Source organism: Thamnophis elegans, chromosome 1, assembly GCF_009769535.1.
Source record: "Thamnophis elegans isolate rThaEle1 chromosome 1, rThaEle1.pri, whole genome shotgun sequence".
Lineage (NCBI taxonomy): Eukaryota > Metazoa > Chordata > Lepidosauria > Squamata > Colubridae > Thamnophis > Thamnophis elegans.
This window is the reverse complement of record NC_045541.1, coordinates 120,544,050-120,563,497: the sequence shown is the minus strand read 5'-3', so window position 1 is coordinate 120,563,497 and position 19,448 is coordinate 120,544,050. Positions and strand designations below refer to the sequence as shown.

General features: G+C 35.4%; 1 protein-coding gene across 1 annotated transcript in view; it reads right to left on the bottom strand.

The window, feature by feature from the left end:
• The window catches only part of FMN1 (formin 1), a 130,910-nt gene that overhangs the window by 14,608 nt on the left and 96,854 nt on the right, over nucleotides 1-19,448 (bottom strand). Inside the window, exon 17 of the mRNA XM_032213656.1 lies at nucleotides 5,097-5,189. Within this exon, the coding sequence (XP_032069547.1) occupies nucleotides 5,097-5,189 (93 nt within the window). The remainder of the gene's footprint in view (nucleotides 1-5,096; nucleotides 5,190-19,448) is intronic.

Here is a 19,448-nt window from a genome sequence, read left to right as displayed (position 1 = left end):
TTATCTTTCTGTTGCTACTAATGAATTATTCTGCCACATAGTCTTTTAGATTAGAATTGTAGAGTTTGGGACAGATAGTGGAGCAAGTAAGTTGTAAGAAGAAATATATGTGTGTTTTATATGGGACACATCTGTTTCTTTGCACAAAACCATTAAAAATAATAGGAATTAAGATATAATAATATAGTAAAATATTTTTTAGAATTTAAAAACTAAAGGATATCTTTGACAGCTTCCCATTTTATAATTTAATATTTTAAAAAGAACAAGAGAAGGAACAACATCTACCAGTATGTACAGTCTAGGGTTAGAAAAGTATTGTAGAAGGTTTTGGTTCCATAAAATTGTCAAACTTGAAATTCTAATCTGCATACAAAATTAGACTATGGCAAATGTTGCTCCTATTGGTTAGTTCTATATATAAATACCGAAGCAATAAATGTATTCATAAACAAGGAGGGTAAATAATACAATCTCACTCAAAAGATAGATACTTCTTAATCCCAATATGATTGCATCATTCTCATATGAGGAAAACTCCCAAATTTAGTGGTCATGAAGACTCAATAATTTGAAGCTGAGATGGACATTATTTGGAGTTGGTTGGAATCACTTCCCTAAATTGGTTTGAATAGAGCAGTGTCTAAATAAAAGTAATTAAATTAAAATAATTAATTAGATTTAGTTACATTATGCTTCACTCTTCTCCAAGCTGAAGGAAAATTCTACTTGTTTATTCAATACAGTATATCTGATGGGAGTCAGAATGGGAAAGGTTGGTTTAACTTTTCCCTTTTAATACTTTTTTGATCCTGTGTTTACATTTTTCATTTATGTTGCTAATCTGTTTAATCATAAACATGTGCAAGAAATCTCTGAAACTTGTCATTTCCCCCAGCTTTTGGTTGAGATGGGTCTCATCCTCTTACAGAATTATATCTGTTTGAGGAATTGTCTTTTCCAGACATATAGAGAGTGTGCTTTTTACTTTTTCTAAATCCATAATTAATGAATTAAGTAAATAAGAAATATAAGTAAAATAATGCATTCCTGCTAAGGAAAACATCTTGTTGCCTGCTTTTACTTTGTTTTATATTTTCTTGCTTCTCAACCACTAAGAGCGTTCATCACCTTCTTTTATCATTTTAAACGGTATGCTTTATTTTTAAATCTAGGTGGAACTGTCAGGCATGCCTCCTTCAATATCCAAAAAAGAAAAACCTCAACTCCATTTGAATAGAGATGAAATACTTTTACTATATATGAAGTGAAAGCAGCAAAAAGGAAAGCAAGATCTGAGCCAGAAAGGCGGGAACATGTACATATCAAACGTTTACCCAGCAGCCTCCTCCCAATTACTCAACCCAGCGTCCAATCTGCAACTCCCTAAGGTGTCATGTGAGGTGCATCTTCAAACAGCCTCATCAAGTTGGTATGCAAGACGGTTGGCCAAACATCAGCCACCCGCATGCACAGAAGATGGTGAGAACAAGATTCTTCCAGTACAATATAATTCCCTTCCCCAATACCATGCCCCCCTCCCCGTTTCTAGGGCAGCCGATAGCAAGTAAGCGTAGCAGAGGCTGACATGCTTGCTCATCTACACAAACCTAAATTGTCATGAATACACTTATGCATTAACTTTATCTTATAATATACCATAATACTAAAAACTATAGATGAAAATTTCTGTAAATCTAAACAGTTTGAATTTGAGATCTCAACTGGCCAGCAACCAATGAACAAGAACATTTTGGTTCATGTATAAATAGTTTTCAACAAGGAGGCTTATAAATGCAAAAATCATATCGAGTAGTCTTTCTTTGGATAGTATAAACAGTATTGTAAGTGTTGGTTTTCTATATACTTTCCAACACTTAAGGAGAACCATAGACTTGGATCTGCATAAAAATATTATGTTAAAATTATGTTGACTTTAAGAAAATTCAATAAAGCCTATTAATCTGGAATAGAATTATATACATTATCACAAATAATTCTGAGGTAACTTGGGATCATTTCTATTCCTCAAAATAATTCTAAATTTACTTGAAGAAACTTACGTGTTAATTTCAAAGCAAACAGAAGATACATTGCTATTTTAAAGTGGAACATCCAACCTATATTACTCACTGCATTCTTGTTACTTATGTATACATTTTCTATAGATTGTATTTAGGTCTATTATGTATATTGATTTATAGTGAGCTTTTGCTTCCAATCGCAACTGCTTGAGCATACAAACATTCTTCAAAAAAGAAAACATCTGTATTATCACATCTAAATAAGAGTTGTGATATTCCAGGATAATTCTTCTATCTCTGGCACTTCTAATATTTTTTCCAGTTGCCTGCAGCTGTTGTAATTCATTGGTATGGAAAGACAAAGAAAATGCCTATGTATGAAGCAATGAAAATCATGAACACAATAAATGTTTGGTTATCATTGGAATTCTGAAAACATGGAAATTATGTTTTTTTTTAAAAACCTACTGTTTGTCTCACTAAAAACACAGACCATAGATGAAAAATATAATGTACCATGAAGCATATTCCTGACGATTCCAAATGACTATTTCATTTTGTTTTTAACACTAATGAAAAATATTCTCTAACTGAAACAGTAATGTAGCATATCAATGCATTGCTTGACAGTTATCCAGGAGTTTCTTCCCAGACCATTCCTTTAAAAAAATAAAAACAGCTGCCCTTGATATACCAGCTTTTTCTGCTTTTTCTGTAACAAATCACTTAAAGTTCTTTTTATATGGGAGTGATATTAAATATTATGTACAAAAGAGGTCTTAGTGTATCAAGAGACTGAAAAATAAATCTTCAGTAACATGAAAAATACAAACCATTTATAAGCCAATGCAGTGCTTAAAAGGAAAAGCAGTGCTTTTCCAACATTTACAAACCTAGAAAGCTGATAAAAGTGCAATTTTGGTTTTATACTTTTTTTTAAAAAGAATGTGGTCTTTACCATCAAAATATGTGGCACTTCTAAATGTGAAAACCTGTAATTTCCCTTAAATTCCATTCAATAATTCTGTGCCACACTTTTGCTTTGTTTATTGTTTATTATATTTTTATTCTGCTCAATAGCCAGATTATTTGGGGACATTGCTATTTTGCTGATGAACAGTTCTGTAGTCTCAAAGGTTTGCATTCAGCTTGATGACCTGTGAGTTGCCCTAAGAAAGTTACAGCGTAATATATACTATTTTTCATGTTGGAATGGGAGAAGGGTTGGTTGAAATGTTCTGCTTTTACTTTCTCCTCCGTAATTATCATTATTATTGTTACTGAAGAGTAATTTAGCTTGTATATCTTGATTAATTTCAATTTTTTTTTAAAAAAATTACATTTGTGGAGTGGTAAGAGGTAAAAAATAAGTGGCTTGAATCCCACCCAATGGAAAATTATTAAATTAAAAATGTATCTATTTTTCCATTCTGCAATTTGATATCCAATAGTATCTGAAACAATATTGTCATGGTTAATCAAGAAATAGTAAAATCAAAATGATAGTATTTACAGATTTCTAAGTTGAATGAAGAAAATTCCCAAGAGAGTATATATTGGCAAGTTAAACATGCAAAAGCATGTAATTATGCATACCATAATTATATAATGGTATAACCCTAAGCATGCATTTTTAGAATGAAATTGCACTGCTTTTCAAAAGAGATAGTTCCAGTATTGTACTGTAAAACATTTTCTACAATTACCAGGGAATCTGCTGAAAGAATGATACCCCTGCAGAAAAGTACAGTCTATAGAGATTAACCACACATAAATCACTCTTGGTAAATACAGTTGGTCAACCACTCATTTTTAACTAACCATTTTACATTGTATCTAAGTGTACCAGATAATTTTCACACACTAAATATAATACTTCTGGTTTAATTTTCACTTATTCCTGAAGACCTGCAATCTAACCGACCAAACATTTCTAAAAAGTGAAATGAGCACTCTCTCCCTCTCCCTCCGTCTTTCCTACACACACACACACCAGAAACAAGAGAAAGATGGATGGTTATATAGAGATCAAGGTTTAGATATAGGTTAAGATAATCAAACCTATCCATTCAGTGGGATGGTAAGCAGCAGAACTTTGAAATGATAGAGTTATCAGAAATGAACTTTGATGATAGAGTTAAACAAAAATGAGGACTTCCTCCAAGGACCCAATAGAGGGTTGTTAAGCATGCAGAAGAATCTTTCTGTGGGAAATGAAGAACAACCAAAATATGGCCTAATGTGGGTCCCATATTCTATTTGAAAAGGTGATTCATGTGAAAAAAAAGTGGGTTGGGGGGAACAGAGACATTTTCTCCTGCCAAAAGGAGCGGCTTCTAGCTTTTTCCCTAGATTGATCAATGGATCAATGGATTTGCAGTGGGAAACCTATTATTGCTACTGAGTTTATGAGGAAGCTTAGTACACGTATTACACTTCTTTTTAGAAACTATTAGTAGAGAAAAAGTCTGTATTGGTATATAGTGGTATAGTTGCTTAATAACAATCTTATTGTACATTAACTTAGAAATACTGTAAATCTTAGTCAAGGCAGTGAGATCTTCTGTGTAAATATATTTAGCATTATATAAAAATATAAAGAATACTATGTTACCCATATAAAACCATATTAATAAATTACTGTTTTAATATATTAATACTAGTATATTGTGGCCAGCATATAAAGACAATTATTATCTAATGCCAGTGACAATAGACCCACTCAAAAAGTGAAAGAAACAAAGGTGAAAGTAGAATGTTTCCAAGAAGTGAAAATATAAATCCTACATCATAAAGGATTTGAAGATAGGAAATGGAGGTAAGTAACGAGGATATGGAATCTACTTTAAACTGACTGAAGTTGAAGAATTATGTTTGGAATGCCCCAGAACCAAGTGAAGACAAACTAAAAGTAAATGATGTAATTTCTGAAACCAGCTGAAAATGTTTTTTCACCTATATAAAGAAATGTGAACCACATTCTGCATAAATCTGAACCCATAATTAAAAGCAGATTTGCATTGAAATATATCAAGAATGGGAACATGCTTAAACAGGTTGGAAAGTACGTACCTTCACAGAAAAAATCTTCAAACTTATCCTTAAAGGGCTGAAGGTCTTCTTCAGATGATTCTCTGAAAACAACTTTCATTTGTTTTTCACAACCTACAAGAATAAACTTAGTGTTAAACAACAAAACACAAAATCTCTAATAAAGACTAATATTCAAATATTCTCAAACAACAGTTTAAATCCAACTAATAGGAATAAATACCTACCAGAACTGTAACATACTGTATGAAAAGAATTTCTAAATTAAGAAAAAGAACTGGCTTAAATGTCCAGTCATTTAGGTAATTCATTATGGAGCGAATTTGTAATAAAATGATTTAATGTATCTTTATGAAAAACAGTTTCCTACATAGAAACAGTCTTGCATTGTTTAGCTTCACTATCACCAACGGGCTTCCTTCCATGAAACAGAAATTTCTAGTATGAACGATTCCCAAATTAGCCTTCACTACTCACATTCATTGGAATCACTGTAAGAGAAAATAAGGCGTCCACCACATTTTGTAAAGTGCCGAGTTTCAGGAAGCAGTTTAGGAAAATAGTACAAATGATTTGAACGATAAAGAGAAAGTATTCTGATGCATTCGAGAAGTACAATTATATTGTTTCACTGATTATCAAAAGCCTGGCTGCAACCCAGCAGACACGTAAGTACTTTATCAACTCAGTTCTGCTTGCTTCTCACAAATAACATCAGTAGTTCCTTTCATTAATCTGTATATTATAAAATTATATATCTTTTTATGTTTTTATTACTTTAGTTGAATAAGAAATCAAAACAAATGACTTACTCACATGCAAAAATGTAAACATTTTCATTATGCACAGAAAATAAATACTATAAATAACAGTGAGAATAGACTTTGGCTGTTTTGGGGATGATTTGTGTAATCCAATTAATTCAATTCGCTTTAAAGCATGTGAAATGTATCTAAAGACTAATATCAGACACTTGCTCTTGGCTTTATAGGTAGTAACATAAGAAAGAATAGTAACAACTTCATTAACACCTTTATATTTGAGTAACTTAATACTGTATATTTATACATATGATTTTCAATGAACAATTCTCCATGTACATTGCTACCTATAATTTTGTAACGGAATAGTACAGCTCGGAACTATTTTGAAAAAGCACAGGATATGCCCAGTTTTATGGATTAAAATATCTGATGTCTTCCTAGTAGATGTTCACCCCATATTTTTGATACATTTTAAAAACACAAATCTATATTCTAGAGGTATATCTGAAAGAAAGACTGAGGTTCTCAGTACTTTTAATTTTATTTTGGGGTGTTACTTGACCCATTAATGCTCTAAACCGAGGGCAGGTATTAGGGTGTAAAGGCTCCTCCCTTTTGTCATTTTTACTTTCTGTGTTCTCCTTATAGCTAGGAGACCTGGCCCAATTTCTGACATACTGCAGTGTCACTATTATAGGCACTGGGCTGGGCAATGGTGGCATTCACTCAGGAAATCACTAGTGTTCCACCACTTCAAATGGAAAAAAAAATATTGTACATCAAAGCTAGACTGCTTCTGTGTCTACATAATCTTGATACAAGTTAAAATCCTCATTGGTATATGAATCAACAATATAAAGAAACTGGAATCATCAATTATGGCAGCAGTGACAATCTGGAGAATTTGACAGTGAGATAATTTTAGAAAATAACAAGAATAATGGTTTTATTGAAAACGAAATTTCTAATGACGTCATGTGTCCACTGCATATATAAGCTGTGCAGAAAGAATGGGGAAAAATTAAATTTCTTAATTTGTGAGAAAATAGGATATACTTCTGAATTTAAAAAAAAAATGTTTTTACCCATCTTACTTGGGTAGAAATCCACAGTGCAACATTTAGTTCTATAACTAAATGAAATGCTATTTTTTTTTAAAAATCCTGATCTATTTTCTTAGCTTTAAAAGTTTTTTAAAATGTCACACACAGCCTAATCCTAGTCACATTAATTTAGAAGCACATAGCACTGATTTCAATGTATGTAAGGTGAAGAATTTGGCATTTTTAATGTATTAATTCATTAAATATATACACTGTCATATATGATCAAATTTTGGTTACAAAATTTTTGAAAATTCAATAATATCAACTAAAACATCAAAGACCCAATTTTAAAAAATCATAACTAGTATTTTAAATGTTGGCTATTAGACATTTATGTCACATGTAATATTAACAGATTATATTTATGACAAAGGCTGCGCAACAGGGCAGCAAGAGATCAAGCATTACATTCTGAGTCAAGACTGTAGTCTTGAGTCTTTTCGCTAGGTCATAATTCATCCGTTTCTGAATTAGTGTTAAAGGAAAGTTCCACAGTCTTTCTGCAAAGGAATAAAATAACCCTGGAGATCGTAACTGGCATTTGGAAGAAAATACCATCTGCCAAAAAAGTAGCTCACCCATGCAATTGTTCTTCTATTCCTGATCCTCTGTTATTATGTGAAGGAAAAGCATTATTTCATATACATATTATAATTGAAATGTACACTGGGAAGTTAAATCTATAATTAGAACTTGCCTAGAGAAAATTATGCTTAGATTTTGGATGGAAGTGCAAATGTGAAATATAACTGTTATTTTTCAAAATTTGGGTATATGAACTTCCTTACTGTCCACAAATGTGGTTTTGATTTTCTGTGCTCTCTCAATGAACCAAAGTTTTATTTTGTTTTCCTGGCATTGATATTTCTGGAAATAAAGAATGATTGTCTCTAACTCTAGCACAGCTAGGATTACTAGAACAAACTAAGGAGGACATGGACAATTGAAAAGGAGGACAAATGGCGGAAAAGAAGACACTGTTAAATTTCTGGGCATCTGTGAGGAAAATTACAACCCACAAAATATGTTCTTAAGAGGACAGGTATATGAAATAACTTTTTCCAGCACCAGCCTGTTTTTCAATTTCAATACTTTTAGAATCTTTATTTTCCAAAATATATGCTGGTAATAATATAGAATTGATGATGCCAAGCATTGCAAATTTCAACATAGAAATGTATGAATCATGTGACTTATAGATTATAGGGATCACAGATTTGAAGGGATTGAATTGAAGACAAATGCTGGATTCAGGAAATAAATAATGTAAATCTACACAGCAGATGAGGCACTGAAAGAAAATGGCCAGTTTCAACGACTAGTATTGTTAAAATAGTCTGAAAAACAACAATAACATAGTAAGTTGTCAAAAAGACAGTCAATGTACTGTATAGATTTAAGGCTATGCCTGCTGGAGAGAGGATATAGGACAAGAAAAAGACACGTCCCCCTTTTGCTGGGCTTCTAGTAAGTCTAAGCACATCACCGAACTCCCACTTGAACCAGCAAATTAATGGAAAGGCAGGATATAAATCCACAAATAAAGAAGCAAAACAAGAATTAATAGTATTTATTCCATTATTTATTCCATTCCGTCTATACCACCCAGACGTCATTTGGCAGCTAACCCAATAAATGTTAAGATCATAAGATCTTAGAACTTAGATCTGGTGGATATTTATATCAGGAAATCCTTGTAAGCAAGGAGCATGGGAAGTTTGAAAGGTAACAGACATAGAAGCGTGGCCTAGTCTCACCTGTCTAACTCAAATTTCTGTTGTGAGACAGAAAGGAAAAATTTAGCAAATGCAAGATATACACATGTTCAGTGTAAAGAAGCATGCTGGAGCTTGTTCAAGTCAGTTTTATGGAGGAGTTGCTGTTTTGTTTAAACAGCAGATAAGGATGGTTTCTAAAGGAGACTGGATTCTTAAAAAAAATCTTAAATCAGACACAAAGTAACTTCCTCAGCTAACTCTTAGAGAGCTCTGGAAAAAAAAACAGTTTCTGTTAATGACTCTTCATGCTTCTGCCAGTCTTCTCTCTGGATAATAAAATATACAACTGTAAACAGACATATCTCATGCTGTGACCACACTGGAATGATAGCAAAGGAATGACAGCTAAGGACAGAAATAAGGATTAACAATCCAACTTGGAGATGCAACATATCTTTGGGAAGATTCAAATTACTTTAACATAAAAACCCTGGAATAAGCCAGCTGTAATTACTAGAGCCAAGGGAAAGCAGCAAGGAATGCTGGACAGCTAACAATGGAACAAAAATATAAAAAAAAGGAAGTTGAAATGCTTGGCATCCTGAGGTTGGTTGTTATTATTTACTTAACATAAAAATATTAGTACAAAATGCAAAAAAAAATGATATTGTCTGCCAATTTTAATCTCCCTTAAAATTCATCCCATAGGGCATGATCTAATATAAATTAGCCTGATAATATATTGATTTTTGGATTGAAATGAGATTGTGGAGACCCAAGTAACCTTGGTCCAGTTATTTTTCTTGAGCTCAACCTGTCTCACAACATTTCTGCTACGAGATAAGTGAGGGAGATTCATTTGTATCCCTCCTATCTCAGAGGAAATGAAAAATATAAAATCAATGACTAAATCAGTTTAGATCTTGGTGAGGACAATTTGCTGGAAGTTGAAGTGATTCCTCTATTTATGAACTGCAGGATTCAGTAACTGCATTAAATTGGCTATCCTACATTTCAGAAAATGGCCACTGACTTTGGTTTGGTCTTCTCTATGCATCTCATATTTCCTATTTTTTTTAAAAAAATAATAAACTCTGAATTTCAACACTGTTTGAAATGAAATCTGTTAACCAAGATTTAGCTTAATCAAGCTATTCTTTGGGAGTTTTTTTTAAACATAAGAGGGGCTTGATATATAAAAAGCAAATATTACATATACATTATCAGCTACAAGAAATGTAAAAATGAATGTTAGCATCATGAGAAGCTTCTTTAGTTAATCATTTGCTGTTACATTTTAAAGTACACTATCTGGATATACTGTATTTTCACTGCATCAGATCTAAAATTGGCATAAAAATATTTCATATCCAAAATGACAGTGGAATATAGCAAGAAATATTATTTAAAATGTCACAGTGGGTGTACGCTAGATATGCATTATAGTTTCCATGGCAATGACCAGAATTCAATAGTAAAATAGGAAAATGTAGCTTGATTAGCGTTTTGCCACTCCTGGAAGATTTAATGCATTATTGCACCCAACTTGTTTTTTTAAAAAACCCACCAAGTAAAATGATTACAAAGTGGCATTTATTTCCTTAATGCTTGTGAACAATAATCTTTCAAAGCTCCACAGACCCCTGTAAATCTGTCCAGAGCTCCATTACATGTAAGCAACCCTTCATGTAAGTAGCACTGTGCTGTCAATCAGAGAGGAGCTGGCATTTTTAGGCATTATTTTAAAACAAAATGTAAAACTAGAAATAGTTCAGGATTGATAAGGATGAGTTGTTGAACAAATACTAGGACCTACCACTAGCACTTACAGGAATCATCCCGACCAAGCCAAGTAACAGCATAGACCCTTGAAACTGTCACTGATATAATCCTTCATGAGTTATGTTCCAGTGAAGACTGCAAGGAGCCATTCTCTCTATGTATCTCCTGATGTCTGCTTAGAACTCAGCAGGTATGTCATCACTCAGGGCTGCTAAAAGTCTGCTTTTTTAATATTCCATTTGAAACCCATGCCATTTCAAAGAAAGCTTTAGGATTTAAAATTTCATTTTAAAGTAAGAGAACATGGAAAAATATTTTAAAGGAAAAACCTTGTGATAATTGATTGAATAAACTCTTGTTAAAAAACTTTTTAAAAGGGTACATAGTGCTCTTTCCTCTCCCTACTCTGTTCTCTTATAAGGGAAGTATATATATTATATTAACAAAGGCATCTCTAATAATGGTTTGGCTAGAAACTACATTTTAGTTTGGGCAATGATTCTGAAGGAAACTAATGAAATGGACCAATCCTAACAACCTATCCAAGTTCTGGTTATCTAATTATATGAAAGGCACTTCCATTTATATCCATAATTGACTTTGTACCAATGTTGAGACTTGGCCAGTTTAAACGCAATATATTTTATTTTGGGGTGGGGGAACTGGGGAATAAAGAATCACAAAAAGGTATTGAACGTTTTGTATTCTGATTTCAGGATTCACCAGCAGAGCACATGGGCTCATGTCTTGCAGCTTTTAGCTGACTCTGGCCTTGAGAAAGGCAAGGCACCAAAACAAGACAACAGCCAATTGTGGAACCATTAACTACTGGAAGATTCTTTCCCTCACTTCTTTTATTCAGTACTAGCTCATAACCTGGCATTGCCCAGGTATTTATTTATAGGGGGCAAATGTAATTTCTAATGTTAGATTTTCCCTCTTACCAGAGGGAGCCCCCTTGTGGAGTACTGTGAAGCCATTACCATGGCAACTCCACTTCACTGCACAGTAGAAGCAATTTTATGGCAGTACAGTAAAAGTTATTTTAAGGCACAACAGGCTGTATCTTAACAGAACACACACCCCAAGGGGTTTTCTTACCCTTCCCCCCATATTTGTTTCCAGAGAGTAAGTCATCTGTGTACCAAGTTTAGTTGAAATTGCTCAAGGAGTTCCAGAATTATGCTGGAACATACACATACACAGCTATTTATATATGTTTTCCCGACAATAAGACATGTCCTGAAAATAAGGCCATGCCAGATTTTCAGGGTGGGCAAAAATATAACCCCTCCCCTGAAAATAAGCCCTAGTGAAGGGGTGGGTTTAACCAGAATGGGGGGCAGCCCTTCCCTGGTAACTTCAGGGCTTCTTGGCCCCTTAATTGAATCAGCTGATTCCCGGGTGCTGCTCAGGCCTCTGCTTCTAGCAAACGCCGGTCAATTGCGGTTGCAAAAGAAGCCGGAGGCCAAGCAACACAACCCAAATACCTCATGCCCTCCTTACCTAACGGTGACAGTCACAGCAGGCAATTCCATCCACGGAACAGGAAAAGAAGGCATGGAAATCAATACAGGGACATCAGAAGAAGCCCTGCGAGGAGACGCCACTGCTGATGTGCAGGAAATCCCCCCACCTGCAAATTGTCCTTTCAAAGTGGAGTTTCACCAGGATGAAGGCGACACAAACACTACCGTTAGACACCTCTGCGACATTGGGGTCGCAGGCAAGCAGGTGGTGGGACAGAGAGGGTGGGACTGGTGGGCTTGCTGCTTCCTGCACCTGAAATATAATAAGACCTCCCCAAAAATAAGGCCAACCCCTTATTTGGAGGCTCAAACATTCTTATTTTCGGGGAAACACGGTGTGTGTGTGTGTATAAGTGTTATGTCAAAGCACCTGGTATCCCCAAATATGGGAGGGAGCATACTGCTTCCCTTTTGTCTTTCAGCTCCACCCTAGGAGCCTTCCATATTTGGGCATACCAGGACTTTGACATAACATTTACTTATTTCCTTGGCTCAGCTGATAAGGGAGGAGAGCTTGTGGCTTAGTGGCTAATACAACTGCCTAATATGTAAAAACAGCCCAGGTTCAAATCCCAGTAAGGGTATGCTAGCTGATGAAAGCTAAATAGCTTGAAATAGATTCATACTAGTCTCCCTTTATTTATTTATCAGCACAATGCAACACACACACACACACACACACACACACACACACACACACACACACGATTTAGCAAAGGTGAAGCAGATTTATTTTACAAATAATCTGGAATGATGTGGCAGGCGAGCAGAACCAAAAATTGGTTGAAGCAAGTGGCAAATGGAACCAAAGCCAAAATAAATAGGGTTCAATTTCTTTTCCTTCTTTTTTGCATGTCTCCTCTTCTTGAAATCCCCTTCTAGTATTTCTAAACTTCTCTTAACAAGTTTAAAATGTGTGCTGACTGGAAAATTCTGAGAGTTGAAATCTACACATCTTAAAGCCGGTGAGTCTGAAAAACACTAGCTTCTTTTCTTTCTCCCACCTGCATTTGAAGAGCAAGGAACAACTTGCTTTTCTTTGAATTGATCACTTTCAGTGTAATTTTCAAATGGGGATAAAATGAGGCTGAGATCCAAGGGCTATAGTTTAACTAATTTAGGGTTATATTCTCTCTCTCTTCTTTATGTTTCTTCTCCTCCCCACCCATCTTGCAGATTTAACTTTTAGAAATATAAAGCTAGATAAATCTCAGAAAATCTGGGGTAAAACTGTAAATAAAACTATGTAATTATTGCTTTCATTCTATAGCTATTTAGTTTTTTTTAAGTACTCTTGTAGAGGGACACACTACCCCTGACACAGGGGTGTGTTTCAAAATATTTTAGAACCTATTCTGTAGATGTGACCTGTTTTGTTGGAGTGGCTTGGCAGTCATGTGACCGGGTGGGCATGGCTTGGCGGTCGTGTAACTGGGTGGGCATGGCCAACTTTGAAAATGTGGTGAAACTCACTTAACAATGCTCTTGCTTAGCAACCAAAATTTTGGGCTCAATTGTGGTTATAAGTTCTCTTTCTTTTTCTTTCTTTCTTTCTTTCTTTCTTTCTTTCCTTTTGTCTCTCATTTTCTTTCTTTCTCTTTCTCTCTCTTTCTATCTTTCTCTCTCACTATCCCTCCCTCCCTCCCTCCCTCCCTCCCTTTCTTGTGCGTATCTCCCTTCCTTCCTTCCTTCCTTCCTTCCTTCCTTCCTTCTCCTTTCTTTCTCTCTTCCTCTCTCACTCTCCCCCCCCCCACACATGTTCCAATTATTTTCGTAGATATATTCTATGAACTAAATCCTACGATCACAACATTCTGTGTCCTACAAGCCAATTCACAGTGCTCCCAATTCAGCTTCTTTACTGCTCTGGGGGGTAACCGAATATGGTTAGTTGTCCTGTTATCTCTTGGCCTTGGTTCCTGCCTTTTTAGCAGAGCAGCAGAGAGGGCTAATTTCAAACGGCTTTTTTTCCTTTTGCCAAAGCCAGATTTCTCTGCTGCTCAGTGGGTGACTTGGTGGGTGTCTGAAGGTGTTGTCTGAAGGCATGCACGTCATGCACACACACAGACACACTGTGCTTGCCGCATTGCAAGGCACATGTGTAAGGGGGACTGGATCAGCTGGGAAGCTGGCAAAAAAGAACCCTCTGTTTCTCCATTGCCATGGCTTGCAGAGGAAAGGAGGCGAGGATGATGGCCACCATCACTGCTGGGGCCTGCTGGATGCAGCCCTGCCTACTCTGGGTGGCTGGCCAGGAAAGTGGTGAGGGGGCGAGCCGCAGCAGCTGAGAAATCATCATCCCTGCTTCCTTCCTTTGCGAGCCACAGCAGCTGAGAAACAGAGACTTCTTTTTTGCCAGCCTCCCAGCAGATCCAGTCCTCCTTACATATGCGGTGTGTGTGTGACAGCCACCTCATTTCCAAGGGGGGCGGGAATTCGTGCGGGGGGGGAACGCATGGATTCTCCTTCTATTGGAAACAAGATGGCTGTCAAAGAAAGGAGCAGCGCACGCTACATGGGCTTGTCCAACAGCCGAAGAAGGAATAAGAGGTGAGGATTCAGCTGCTGTGAGAAGCCCAGGTGGTGCGCGCTTCCTTGTCTTTGACAGCCGCCTCATTTCCAACAGGGGAGGAAATCCATGTAGAGGGAGGAAAAATGCATGGATCCCCCCCCAAATTGGAAATGAGGCAACTGTCAAAGAGAAGGGACCAGCGTGCACCATGTGGACTTATCCAACAGCCAAAGAAAGAATAGGAGGGGAGGATTCAGCTATTGTGAGAAGCCCACGTGGCGCACGTTCCCTTCTCTTTGATAGCTGTCTCATTTCCAATGGGGGGAGAAATCCATGCAGAGGGAGTAAAAATGCATGGATTCCCTCCCATTGGAAACGAGGTAGCTATCAAAGAGAAGGGAGTGTGTACCACATGGGCTTGTCCAATAGCTGAATTCTTGCCTTCTGTTCCTTCTTCAGCTGTTGGACAAGCACAGGTGGCGAGCGCTGCTCCCTTCTGACAGCCACCTCCTTTCCAATGGGGGTGGGAATCCATGCAGAGAGAGGAAAAACACAGGGATTTCTTCCCCACTACCACTGGAAACCAGGCGGCTGTCAAAGAAAAGGGAGTGTACAGCACGTGGGCTTCTCCTAATCCTCCATTCGGCAAAGAAAATGGATGGGCGGGGCATGCCTGGTGCGGACAGGCAGGGCAAGCGAGCGGTGACTGGAAGGATGGAGTAAGCAGGGGGGGCAGGCCAGAGGAGGAAGCATTTCAGTACGGGGCCTCCAGAAGATCAGGTATGGGAAGGCATGCTAAATTTCACCAACCGGTATGCCCGTACCAGTGAGTACTGGCAGAAACCCACCCCTGCCATGACATTAAGCTTTTTAATATCAACCCTATGTTATTACACTGTGAAGCTTCAGAAAATAAATCAAAGTAAAAATAAATAAAACAAACAAAGTAAGAACTTTTCACACAGTTAAATATTTAGTAACTCATCTAACACACTGGACAGTATTTTGGCTTTAAAACTATTGTTTGGATTTAGCAAATGTGGCCAAGCATTTGAAAATAGGGGAAATGAAAAATGTAATCATTCTAAGCTGAAATACCAGTAAAGAGCTCTTTGCTTAAGTAATTCATGTTAGGCCTTCCATTAACTGGAAAAAAAATCCTTACTCATGTGCTAGCCTTATTAGAGGTGACGTTTTCATCATTCTTTTGGGCTTATTCCATTTTCCCTTACTTCACTATTACTTTTCCCATCTGTATTTTTCCACTAATGTAATATTAGAAACAGGCTTAGGAGAGGGTCTCCTTGAGCCATTCTGTGAATTGTCTTTCTCCAAGTCCAGTCTTCCTTTTCAACAGGGGCAAAGAAGGGCAATGAGAATGATCAGGGGAGTACATTTCAAGAAGAGAGAAAGTTTTGTAAATGTTTTCCCTTGAGAAGAGAAAACTAATAGGACCTTCCCAATGCCTGAAAGGATGCACAAAATAGTTCAAGATGTATTTTATGTCACTCAAGACAGAATAATGGATGAATCTTCGCACATGTTAACAAATTTTAAAATCACTCCATAAAGCAAACAAATCCACATTTTACTATTTATCCAGTTTCACTATTTACATATGCAGTCTCATCACATATTTCCACAGGTTTTTATTACTTCTTTTTCAGCATTTTTCATGGGCATTAAGATTTATCGTACTTCTATACTACATCTCCTCCTTCTTACTTTATGTCTATCCATTCCTTTATGTTTACTGTATGTTCCGTCCATTCTGTTGGTCTATCTTCTAATATTGTTTTCATATAGGAAAACATTCCTTCTCTTCCTGCAAGCATTTTGCTTTTTTTCTAATTGTTATTACTTTGATGTCCATTCCTACTCTTGATGCTGCTAAGAAATGGCCAGTCATACATGTAGGACTTCTTACCATTTCAGTTTTTTATTATAAACATGAAACTTACTATACTATAGACCGTTGAGTTACCAATTGTTCTTTCATTTAATTTGTTAATTCATGCTTCTTTCTATTTTTTCTCTCTTCAATTTCAACTCTCAATACCTATCCTGGCTTTAGTCAATTGATGACTTCCACATAATTTTTTTTTTTGTAAGATAGGGAAAGGATATTGCTAGGGTAGTGCTAATGGTAAGGTCTGTACCAGTCAGTTTGGGTCAATGTGAGACAAGAACAACCAAAATCCAGTTTTGGTAAAAAACAGTTCTTTAACCTATAGACTAATTTATAATGCAGAGTGTTGCCTACATTTCAATAAGCAATATATATATGGTTGCACTGACAGATTGAATATTTTAATTTTTTAAACTGAAGTATTATCTTTTAAAAAAGCTTGGCTATATCTCTTCAAAGGGATGAAATTGCCAGTAGTTCCATTTTTGTTTGAACTTGTGTTTCTGTGGTATCTAGAAATTGGTGGCAAGAGTTCATTTGAATTTTAGCTTTTACTTTACTTAATTCTAACTTACTTAAAAGCTACATTTTTAACATTTTAAATACAACTGAAGCTTGACTTTAACAAAGGGCTGTCATAAATTCTGTGCGTGCATATCTGATGGGAAAAATATATTAGGTGAAATAACTTTTCAATTCAAATAGAAAGAAATCACATCTTTTAAAAATTTTATTCAGGTCATGGATATTTGCTTTTTCTGATGAGGGAAACTATCTTTGTATTAACAGATCAATACCTTAAAATGTATATAAATATTTCCAATTACAACTAAGAATAGTTTCCAAGTTTTAACTATTCTGGAATGTCTAAAATTTTGAAACAAATATAACAAATAATAAATTAATGTGATGGTAAAGCTCTTAAATATTATCAAAAGTAATTTAAGGATATGGTTAACCAAACTGATAATTCCAGCATGTGTAACATCTGTAATATAAACAGTTAAACTTAATATGGCCCATCTAAAGTATATAGGAAATTTTGTGCTTGTCTGGATAGCTGGATGTAACCTTCTCTGAAGACAATTTTTTGTAAATGACATCTGTTTCAGTTTTAGGTTTTTACTAGTATTTTGCCAACAGCCACAGCTTTTTTAATGGTTGCCAGAAACTACATAGATTCATCAGATATTTTGTACACATGCTAAAACAATATCCTCTTTAATTAAAACATTTCACATGGTACTGTGTCTAATAATGTACAAAAATAGTTTTTTGAAGGAAAAATGCTCTGTTTACTGTAAATTCCACTTTTTACCTTTGGTGAAAATAAGGTGGAATTTTGAGTTCATGGAGAAGAGATATATTATGCCTTTTTGGGGCTATGTAGGACTGAGCAGAATTGGTAATAAATGCATCACTACAGCAGTTCAAATTATGACATGATAAATTCAAGAATTCAAATTTAGAGTAAAATAAGTATCTTCTTTTGAACAAAATTGCATTTAGCAATTCATGCATATAACCATCCCTGTAAAAATATTTCTGTATTCTTGCTTGTATTCTTTATTACCCTGTGTAGAGCTCATAATTGGACACAGGAAAACATAATTTTAGTATAGTAGTTCCTTTTGTAAACCAGATTCTAGTGTTAACTCTGACTGAGCTATAAAACAAGAGAATATTTTGTTTTATTTTATTTTTTATTATTTTATGTTATTTTATGTTAGTTTATGTTATTTTATTTTTCTGTTTCAGGGCGGCTCTGGCAGCTTACAAAATTAAAAGCTATAAAACCATAACACATACAGTAAATATTTCTAAAAGCAATGACATTTCAATCAGGAAAAAATTGTAAATAAAATATGCAATTACAATTGAATTTTGTACAGGATTGAGTGGAATAGAAGTGTATAGATGGAATTATATCCCACTTTCTAAGAAACACTTGGCAAAGCCGGTCACTGTTTCTCCTCCTTCAAATAGGAAGGTCTCTAATTGTTGTTTCCTTGCCAGTGGAAGAATTTCTTCTATTCAAAATGATCACTAATGTTCATGAAAACTCTCTGCTTATAATGCCTTTAAATAGGTTAAAGATAGAATAAGAATTGGGAAAATAAAAATGCTAACATTATTCTGTGCTAGTTTCAAGCAGAGTTATAGCACAACATACCATAATTTTTGGAGTATAAGATGCTCTGAAGTATAAGACGCACCTAGATTTTTGGGGAGGAAAACAAGGAAAAAATATTTGCCTCTGCCTCTCAGCAATTTGCCTTGTGGAACAAACAGCAAGTTTCACTTTCAATTTCTCCCGATCATCAGCTGTTTCAGGCTGCAGGGATTGCTGTAGCTTATTGAAGCCTCCGTAAACCCCCGTTTGCTGCAAAGAGGTAAATTGCTGGGAGGCAGAAGCCAAAGGGTTGGGGCCAGTGGGTGGGTGGGTCTCCATTCAGTGTATAAGACACACCCAAATTTTCACCTTCTTTTAGAGGGAAAAAAGTGTGTTTTATACTCTGAAAAATACGGTACTTCATTTTTTTGTGGAGCATTCTGTGTTGTTTCTGCAGAAGGAGTTTTTATATATCATATTGTTAAGTTCCCATTTTTAATTAGCATTTGTCCAGTTATTTGAAATAATAAACTGAAAGCTCTTATTCCACTTTATTCTTCTACATTTTACCAGATAATTCTGACTAAATTAGAATGATCGTTAGACATTAACACCTTTTTTTTTAAAAAAATTCATTTTTAGGATGAACCCTAGACAAAATTAATTCCCAGCAATATTTGTTTCATCATGAATCTCCCACAAATCCACTTTAGCAAAATTTCCAAATTTGTTCCCATCTGGCAAAATTCTACTTCTCTTTTGCCAGGTTGCATTTGTTGGATAAGATAAATTTTTATCAATTGTTTAAAATTAGTAAAGTTCAATAAAGTTCAAACTTATTGTAAGGTAAATAAGAACTTTAATAAGTTCTTTATTTACAATTACAATTGAACCCAACATTCCGGTTGTTAAGTGAGACATGTATTAAAGTGAGTTTTGT